Here is a 10375-nt window from a genome sequence, read left to right as displayed (position 1 = left end):
CTCTGGGTTCAGACTCCAGTAACAGACACATAGACAACACAAACACACCAGTGTTGACAATACATAACAAACATTATAACAATATACTCCTATGTCTAATCCAATCCCCCATGTGATTGTATCTGTATGTATGTGTGATTGTATTGTACGTGTGTCATGTACAAAGTCTAGGGAACTTGTCTAGTACAGTACGTGGGACAACTCAGTTAAGGATTTAACGACTACGAGGTATTTACACTCAGTAGAAGGCAGTGGAAAAAAAATGGCTTGATGCAGGTGCTACAGCTGAGGCTCTATAGAGCTAATGCTGGGATGTTCTCACTGTCTTAAGACCTCCAGAGTACGCAATGAGATGGATTAAAACAGTGACGTTTACGACGCTAAACAAAGAACAGGTCTGGCACAATTGAAATAGACAGGAATCATTTGACATAATTGCCCAACCTGTATTACTAATGGCAATATTGCACTGAGTTCCTTTAAAATGACTGTGTCACTGTTTTGGATAATTGGTCCTTTGGGCCTGGAGGAAAGACAAGCACATCCCCAAACATATATTGGATGAAGAGTCAAACATCAGATAAAACAGGTAGAAAAATAACTCACACACCAAAAAAAAACGTCCCATGAATAATTCACTGTGTGTGACGTTTTGGGCGAATCGCTCCACTTCAGATTGCTACTTTTTGGTGTGTTATTACTACCTGTTATATCTCACAAGTAGACTCCCAGGGTTCCTCTGGCAACATCCCATAATGCAAAGCTTTTCATGATATTTGCATAACAATGTAACTTCATTTGGACTATGTGCTATACACTTCTTTGAAACTGTTTCAATCAATACATTCTCAACTTGATACACCCTTGATGTTTCTTAAAAGCTGCTCTCTCTCTCTCTCTCTCTCTCCCTCTCTCTATATCCTTAGTCTAAGAGAGAGAGAGAGAAAGTCAGACACTCTAATGATAAAATAAAAGTTGAGTCACTTGAGTTTTAGTTGCGTTGCATGTGTGTGTTCTTCTCTACGAGAAAGTTAGTATCAGAGTAGGAATGCCGCAGTGTGCTCACTCTAAGGTACAGTATGTCAACAATGCTAAAACACAAGGCAACACCTCGCTGGGCCTTTACAAGTCCTGTCCCAGTCTCTCGATCTCGTCGATGAGGAAGTCGATGTCGGAGTGCATGGCTGCCGGGTTGGATATCACCATGCGGAAGAAGTTGACCTTGGTGCCCTGTGGCTGGTATCCGACCATAGTGGTGCCTGACTCCATCATCATGGCCTTAATCTTGGGGGCCACCTGCCACACAGAAAGAGCCAGGAGACAGAATAAATAAACAAGGAGAGAGAATAAATAAATAACACTATTTATGTTTATTTATATTAACTAAACAGCTAACATTTCGTTTATTTGATTATATTTCCCATTGCATGCATCTGATTAAAGAGTGAGCATTATTCAATAGGACATCACTGTTTCTTTGGAGGTACACAGCTAGCCAAGGGAGGAGTGAAGACAGAGAATAGCTCCTCTGTAGCTGTGCGAGACTTACAGTATTTGTTTATGGCATTGTATTTCCTACTTTTCCCATTGACTACACCTGGTCAAAGTGTTTATCATGTAGTAAGAAATCACTGTTATTTAATACACCACACAGAGGAAGGAATTGAGAAAAAATGTAGCCTAAAGAAATATGAGAAAATGGCCAAAATCTCATATTGATGTTAAATTGAGATACATCATGTTGAGGAGAAAGGAAATAATCTGCTATTTTTTTTTTCTTTCTTCTGCAGTGGAAGTTTAAAGTTTAGAGCTGAAGGTGAATTGCCATATTCTTCATGCCAAGCAAGGTCTAAGTACGTCGTACACTTAACCATGAAACTTGAAACTTAAAAAGAAATTCCATGGCAGTTGTAAAACAAGAAACCCAAATTTGTATCATCAATCACATGATGGATTTGGCCTTTGCGAGATTAGCTCAGTAGATGAGAAAACAGCCACCCCATCAGAGAGGAGCGGAGCACAGCGTCGTTCCGTACCTTGTGCAGTCTCTGCCTGCGCTCGTCACCGTCCGGCACGTCCCGAAGGCTCGGCGGAATGTACCAGAAACACACGTTGGTGTGCTGGGGCTGCGGAGGCAGAACAAGGAGGCGAGATAGAGGAAACGCAGTCAGCCAGATAGAACAGTGTTTTTTACTGGTGGTGATTGTGTGTGTGTGTGTGTGTGTGTGTGTGTGTGTGTGTGTGTGTGTATGAGACAGAGAGAGAGACAGACAGAGAGAGTTTTTACTGGTGGTGTGTGACTGTGTGTGTGTGCTTGTGTGTGTGTATGTGTGTGTATATGTCTGCTTGCGTGGGTGCGTGCGTGCGTTCGTGGGTTCATGCCTATGCATACTGTATACTGTACACACATGAGAGAGAAGGAAAGAGAAAGCGAGTGAGTGCGAGAGTAAGTGAGTGAGTGAGTGAGTGCGTTTGTACGTGCGTGCATGTGTGTGAGAGTGAGCAGATGATTGATGGCTGATAGCCCACACTCTACCCAATGACCCACACTCATGAATCTGCATAAAGCTCAAGCCCACTCTTCTCCCCATCTCCTGCTCTGCGCCTCCACAGTGTACTCGTCCGTCTTCAAAATCCCATTTTGCACTTCACTAAGCTTTCATGTTCCTCTTTGTGCCCGTGTACTCCCCAAATGAACTTGCCTTAAAGGAGCAATGGTGGGATAAGAGAGAGAGTGTGTGTGTGTGTGTGTGTGTGTGTGTGTGTGTGTGTGTGTGTGTGTGTGTGTGTGTGTGTGTGTGTGTGTGTGTGTGTGTGTGTGTGTGTGTATGCATTCATTCACCCTACAGTGATACCTAAAATGTTATAATAGTCTTCAATGGCATAATACTTCAAAATATAAATCAAAGTGGCACTACAGTACCTTCAAAGAAGCTATTAAAAGTACGTAAGCATGTCTTAGACAAGGGTGGGTTTGACTTTATTTGCCAAACTGTTTTCTTTCTTACTTGTAAGTCATAGATTAAAACAATCTTGGAGAAAATGACATAACTCGCTACTAGTGCACGACTTTCATACTTAGTAACAGAGTATAGAAACAGTGCAGAAAAGACTACATTTATTACAGGGGTGATGAGTCCTAAACATTGGGATAACATATCTCCCCACATGTGCCCATGAGTATGGCGCTTGCATTACAGCCTTGAACAACTGAAAAACACCCATGAATCAAGCAATGCCTCACCTCTCCCTCAAAGACCATCTGGTAACCCTCCCGATTCCTGATCTTGTTGTACAGGTACTCGGACAGCTCCAGACATCGGTCTATGTGTCTCTCAAAGCCCTCTGTTCCCTGGGGGGAGAAAGAGAGAAACAGAGTGATGGGTTAGTGTTGGGTTAGCATTAGGTTAGCGTTGGGTCAGTATTAGGCTAGTCTTGGGTTAGAGTTAGGCTAGTGTTGAGTCAGCTTAGACTAGTGTTGGGTTAGCATTAGGCTAGTGTTTGGTTAGCATTAGGTTAGCATTGGGTTAGCATTAGGCTAGTGTTGGGTTTGCGTTAGGCTAGCGTTGGGTTAGCATCACCGGAACAGGGCAGAGCCCTAGATTGCAGTCAAATCTGCAGTCATGACTCTGTATCCGTTAGTTACAGTTGAAATACACTTAAAGTATGTGTATTTACTAGCACACACACACACACACACACACACAGACACACACACAAACACATTCTCTCTCTCACACACACACACACACACACACACACACACAAACAGACCTTTGCCTTCCACATGAGCCAGAACTTGAAGATGTCCACGTGGCGCCCACACTGGATGGCCTTGTCCCCCGTGTCGTAGGTGACGTCGTACTGTTTGTCTGGCTGGAACAGGTAGCCGGCACACATGGAGTTGCAGCCCTGCAGCAGACCCTGAAACCAACACACAGCTAACAGGGTCACGCCACATCACCAAACAACACCACACCATCAAACAACCAAGCAACATGACATTTTCAAAACAGCATTACATTACTGTAACAAACGCCACATTACCAAACAGCATCACATTATGGAACAAAACCACTAAACCAAACAACATCACACGACCAAACAACTTCTCATTACCAAATATAAATCACATTACCAAACACCACATTCCCCAACAACAGAACATTACTAAACAACACAAATGTTCTCTCACCCTCTCCCTGACCAGTATGGCAGAGCACTGCAGCGGAACTCCCATCATCTTATGAGGGTTCCATGTCACCGAGTTGGCCCTGCAGCACGAGAGGGGACAGGACAGGACATATTTAATTATGTGTGTGTGTGTGTGTGTGTGTGTGTGTGTGTGTGTGTGTGTGTGTGTGTGTGTGTGTGTGTGTGTGTGTGTGCGTGTGTGCATGTGTGTGTATATGTGTGTGGGTGTGTGTGGGTGTGTGTATATATGTATATGCGTGTGTGTGTGCATGTGTGTGTGTGTGTGTGTGTGTGTGTGTGTGTGTGTGTCTTACCTCTCAATGCCATTCAGCTTGTGTCTGTGCTTTTTGGACATGAGTAACCCTCCTCCCCAGGCTCCCTACACATCATCAACAACAAAACAACATCAACAAAAATAACAAAACAACATCAACAGCAACCACAACAACACATATAAAACACATGAGACTCAATGAAATAAAGCAAATATCAACACAGTATAATCTGAAGAAACAGCCCAACAGTAGAATACAGTAGCATGTTGTCAAGGGACTCTTATAAAGTGGGATGAAATTGATGTCAGGGCACAGCAAAGTAGTCTATCAGGAATTCATCGCTAATATAACACCAGTGCTAACAACAGTCATTCTCAGAACATGTATGCTATATATGTTATAATGCATGCATACATTATCATTTAGAATGTGAGAATTATACATAAAAAGTTTCCTAACAGAAGACATGTAATGATATGGAACCAAGAACAGGTACAGATATTATCTCCTGCATGACATATAGCTACGTACTGTATAACTTGAGTGACATGTGGGAGTATTGAACAGAATCATCCATTAAATTGGCAAATTGATAGTTGACAGCACGGCATTCAGTTCACAGAAAGAAATGCACGTTCAAGGTGGTAAAACGGCCCCGACGCATTCAAATTAAGCCAATAAAGATCTAGCAATATAGATATGATATATAGACATTAAGAACTATAGACACAGAGATAGAAAGGTCGTTCCGCTCGACTGCCTTACGTCCACATGAAGCCACATGCCGTACTTCTCACAGATGTCGGCGATGTCGTTGATGGGGTCGAAAGCGCCGTATACCGTGGAACCCGCAGTGGCGTTGACAAACATAGGAACATATCCCTGCAGAATGGATATGAGAGACACGTCAGACATAGGAACATATCCCTGCAGAATGGATATGAGAGACACTTCACACATAGGAACATATCCCTGCAGAATGGGTATGAGAGACACTTCACACATAGGAACATATCCCTGCAGAATGGGTATGAGAGACACTTCAGACATAGGAACATATCCCTGCAGAATGGGAATGAGAGACACTTCACACATAGGAACATATCTCTGCAGAATGGATATGAGAGACACTTCAGACAGATGCCAGAGCTTCTAAGTCTATACAGCCATGATGAATATGAAATATATCTTTGTATTTGATATAGCTATGGCAAGTTGTTATACCATATATTCTTACATTGCATTATGCCCAAGTGGCATTTTATTTACAGTGTGTATTTCCAGTGTAATCTGAGTAATCGGGTAATTCTGTGACCTTTTGCTTTGCAGCGATGACCTTTGCCTCCAGATCAGCTGGAATCACTCTTCCCCTGAGACACAGAAAAAGCTCTTACACACAAGCACACACACAGACACTCATGATTTCACTCACAACCCCTTATATCCTCCTACACACACACACACACAGACACACACACACACACTCTCATGCGCTCACAACCCCTCACATACACGCTCACTCATTTATCTCTCTCTCTCTCTCTCTCTCTCTCTCTCCCTCTCTCTCTCTCTCTCTCTCTCTTACCTCTCATCTGTGCTGAGGAGAATGAGATTTTCTGTCCCAAACCCTAGGGCAGCGCTGGCCTTCTTTATGGAGTAGTGACTCTACAAAAACAACCAGAGATCAATATTCATTACGGAGAAGTTATCTCTGCTCCAGTGCAGCTAATGAGATCGGATAAGACCGCGCAGGGCTGTATAGATCCCCACTAACAGTCATGCAGAAATATGGCTAATCAGTTATTCCAATTACATGTACTCCTCTCAGAGGTCGTTCAAAACACCAAATGTTTCAGCTACACTTTACTTGAAGGTATCGATATAGGAGTGACACGACACTGTCATGAATATGTACACACTATAAACATTATAAAGAAGTCATAAACGTTTATAACATAACGCTTTGTCATTAAGCATCATTTAGTTTCTGTCATGTCAAATTAGGGTTAAAATTAGGGTTAGGATCAGGGCTAGGGTTAGAGGCTACAGTTAGAGTTAGGGATGGGATTAGGATTAGGGTTAGAGATTACGGTAAGAGTTAGGGTTAGGGTTTATGTGTCCTGTCACTCTTACAGTATGTAGATACCTTCGAGTAAAGTGTTACCAAAGTTCTTCTACTCAGGATGTTGTGTATGCAGAGCGTCTCTCCTGCGTGAGCCTTGAGCACTGTGATGAACGAGAGCATCTGGAGCGGTCTGGGTGGCTGTGAATTGGACCTTTGCCATTTCTCCAGCCAGATGGCGAGTCATTCGCAGCTGGGATCGAACCACCAGATCGAGGCCAGAATCGGAGGTGTGTTCAAGATAACAAATGAGGTCTAGTTCCTAGTTCTCAGTGAACAAACATGGATGCTGGAATAAGGGCTTTACATTAATAAATAAATAATCGTAATATATTGACACATTTTTTTTTTTAACTCAAATAAAATACATACACCCTGAGTGTTTGTTGAATTTCAATTCAGCTCTTCGTCATGTCTGCCTTTTATCCAAAATTCTCACACATTCCTGCCTAGCATTTACATTGATCACTTGCAGTAGCACTAGAGTAGGAGAAGACGGGGGAACCAAACTCAAAGCTTTTCTCACGATCTGAGAATGAAGTAATGAGAAAGTCCGTGTGGCTTGTTTGAATCAGGCCATACAGTGTCCCTGCCAGACAGGAACAGGAGAGAGTTTATCTCCCCAAACGTATTATTTCTTTCATTGATTCGGGGGAGTGTCTGCACATTCCCTTCTGGGAGTTGCTGCGTTCAGATGTCACATTTCATGGCCGACGTCGGCCTCGCTCCTGTGATTACAGAAGTCTTTAACGCTTGAAAATATGTCCTCCCCATGAGATCGATACGTCCCCTAGTCCCCGGAGATCACCTAATGAGCTGCATAAATTTCATGACAGTCCTCCATAATCACACCATTCCATTTATTATATTGTAAAAGCAGAAAGCATCCCTTGCAGGCTCTTTGAGTACTTCTTTAGACCCTAGCCCCCACCCCACCGAGCCTTGAACATTTGAATCAGGCAGTAGACAGGACGCACGTGCTCTGAGGTGAAGAGGACCAGTCTGGGTGCCGCAGCCATGCCTTTGGTCTTGATCTCAGGGAAGTGCTTGTACCGGGCCACCATCACGCTGTACATGTTGGAAATGGCGCCCCCTGCAGACAGCACAGAACACAACAAACACACACACAAACACACACACACACACACACACACACACACACACACACACACGTGCACGCACACACACACACACATAGCCATTAGGTGTATCTCCAATAAACCATCAGACTCTAACCTGAATTCTGACTTCAGAACCTCCAAATGGATGATTTTGCTTCATGCATTAATTGATTAATTGTATTATGCATTGGCCAAACATTCAGGACCTGAAGATGATCCAATCCAAATGGAAAACGTTATTTCTGATTGCAATAAAAACTGACACTAAGAGATCCAAATAAATCCAAGGTCTATGCACAGCCTGGTTAGGTGCAGGTAGATTGCAGGAACATTATTTAAATAGCAATTATAAGATCGCTCTACCGCACATTGTTGACTGAATTACATAATTAATACTCCAACAGATTGTTCAAGATGTGCATCATAAATAACAGTCACTTGTTAAAACATTGTAACCGGTTAAAACATTTAATGAAATGAAAGGAGCCTTGAAATCCATACAAAGCTCATTGAGCTGTAGTATCTCTCTCTCTTCCACTCAATTCCTGTCAATCTTCACTTGAAATAATGGCAAAAAGCCCAAATATACTCAAAACAAAAAAGTAGCTCTTACTGACCTAGTGAGAAGATAAAGGTCAAGAGTTCAAGGACTCCTGGCCTGTACTGACCTAGTGAGAGGATAAAGGTCAAGGACTCCTGGCCTGTACTGACCTAGTGAGAGGATAAAGGTCAAGGACTCCTGGCCTGTACTGACCTAGTGAGAGGATAAAGGTCAAGGACTCCTGGCCTGTACTGACCTAGTGAGAGGATAAAGGTCAAGGACTCCTGGCCTGTACTGACCTAGTGAGAGGATAAAGGTCAAGGACTCCTGGCCTATACTGACCTGGTGAGAAGATGCCGTCTCCCTCTCCGACAGGCCAGCCAACCAGCTCCCTCATCTTCCTCAGCGTGATCTGCTCCATCAGCACGAACACCGGGGCTATTTCATACGTGAACCTGCAACAGCACACCAGAACCACTGGTCAGCAAAGGTACTGTAGGTGTGTGTGTGTGTGTGTGTGTGTGTGTGTGTGTGTGTGTGTGTGTGTGTGTGTGTGTGTGGTGCATGAGTGAGTGAGTGAGTGAGTGAGTGAGAGAGAGTGAAAGAGAGAGACTGGGGCTATTTCATATTATGTACAGTATCTGAACCCATTCATATGTATACACATGATCTCGGACATGGCTTACAGCAATGATGATGACAACACTGATGTGTGTGTGTGTGTGTGTGTGTGTGTGTGTGTGTGTGTGTGTGTGTGTGTGTGTGTGTGTGTGTGTGTGTGTGTGTGTGTGTGTGTGTGTGTGTGTAGGGAAGTTCGAGTCAAGAATCAAGTTCAAAATCACAATGATGTAATAAAAGAACCCTTCTCTCTCCTGTTAAAGAACTCTGCTCTCTCCTTCTAAATAGATAGATAGATAGATAGATAGATAGATAGATAGATAGATAGATAGATAGATACTTTATTGATCCCCAAGGGGAAATTCAAGGAACCCTGCTGCCCCTGCTCTCTCCTGTTGAATAACCCTGCTCTCTCCTGTGGAATAACCCTGCTCTCTCCTGTGGAATAACCCTGCTCTCTCCTGTTGAATAACCCTGCTCTCTCCTTATAAAGTATCCTGTGCTGCACTCCTAATAGAGTATAGTAGATGTGCAGGGAGATGCGTGTGTCTCTGTGTGCACTAATGGACAAATGGTTTGAGGCCCTGTCAAAAAGCTCTCAACTCAATCAAGGCATCTTATGACAGCACTCAGGGAGTCTACAGTCTTCATTAGGGACAGCACATCATTGTCAGGCACAATTAAGGCTGAGTATCTATCCATTAGTGGGAGCGAACCTCCTCACTCACACAGCTAAAACAGTCCATGCAACATAATAGCATGATTCTTTAATTAGCAACAATATGAACTGGTAGATTTCAGTGGGTTTCACTCCTGAGCACTCAGCTAAATCTAACTGATGATCACTAAAGTTGATGGGTACATTCTCTGAAGAACTGGAGGGGCCTGGGGTTCTGGAGTTCACTAAAATGATGTACCTTCTGTAGTGCAATGGTAGTGTCAGGGTCTCTACTAAAGTTGTGTCTGTCTGTGTGTCACTCTGTCTGTCTGTTCCACGCATAACTCTCGAACCACTCATCCGACTGCTCTAAAATGTGGTGGGTGTCATCCTAATGGCACGAGTGTGTGCAGTGTAAGTTATATTTAGGTATAAGTTCACTAAAATGATACTGTAATGCCAACAACAACCATAATAATAATAATTATCATAGTCATCATCATCATCATCATCATCGTCATGATTAATATTGATTACATATTTATAGCATTAGGGCAGTAGAAAATGTTACTGCCCTGAACTGGGCACAGAACTAATAAAGTGATAAAATCACCATAATGTGTGATTAATAACAAGCAAGTGGGATTAACAACAAGCAAGAAACGTATTTGCTGAACCTGAAACAATTTTCCTTTGCAAATAAAAGCTCTCGTGTTGATCTGTGTGGCAGAAGAGAATCTCTCACATTATCAGTGTACCAAACACCAAACACCACTAGTATAGAAACCCCTCAGGCAGAAAACCGTCCAGCGAACAGCAAAAAGCAGGAAAAAAATTATTAGAAAA

At 43.0% G+C, this 10375-nt stretch overlaps 1 protein-coding gene across 1 annotated transcript in view; it reads right to left on the bottom strand.

The window, feature by feature from the left end:
* Positions 1-956: 956 nt before the first annotated feature.
* Positions 957-10375, bottom strand: part of gad1a (glutamate decarboxylase 1a) — an 18912-nt gene continuing 9493 nt past the window's right edge. The window contains exons 7-17 of the mRNA XM_062534916.1: positions 8596-8708; positions 7569-7684; positions 6055-6134; positions 5785-5839; positions 5235-5351; positions 4509-4573; positions 4196-4274; positions 3775-3924; positions 3245-3352; positions 2037-2126; positions 957-1296 (exon numbers count right to left, since the gene is read on the bottom strand). Coding sequence (XP_062390900.1) covers positions 1123-1296; positions 2037-2126; positions 3245-3352; positions 3775-3924; positions 4196-4274; positions 4509-4573; positions 5235-5351; positions 5785-5839; positions 6055-6134; positions 7569-7684; positions 8596-8708 — 1147 coding nt within the window. The 3' untranslated portion in view covers positions 957-1122. The remainder of the gene's footprint in view (positions 1297-2036; positions 2127-3244; positions 3353-3774; positions 3925-4195; positions 4275-4508; positions 4574-5234; positions 5352-5784; positions 5840-6054; positions 6135-7568; positions 7685-8595; positions 8709-10375) is intronic.

The sequence above is a fragment of the Sardina pilchardus genome, chromosome 4, assembly GCF_963854185.1.
Source record: "Sardina pilchardus chromosome 4, fSarPil1.1, whole genome shotgun sequence".
Taxonomy (NCBI): Eukaryota; Metazoa; Chordata; class Actinopteri; order Clupeiformes; family Clupeidae; genus Sardina; species Sardina pilchardus.
The sequence above is the reverse complement of the archived record's forward strand: the minus strand, read 5'-3'. Positions and strand labels throughout refer to the sequence as shown.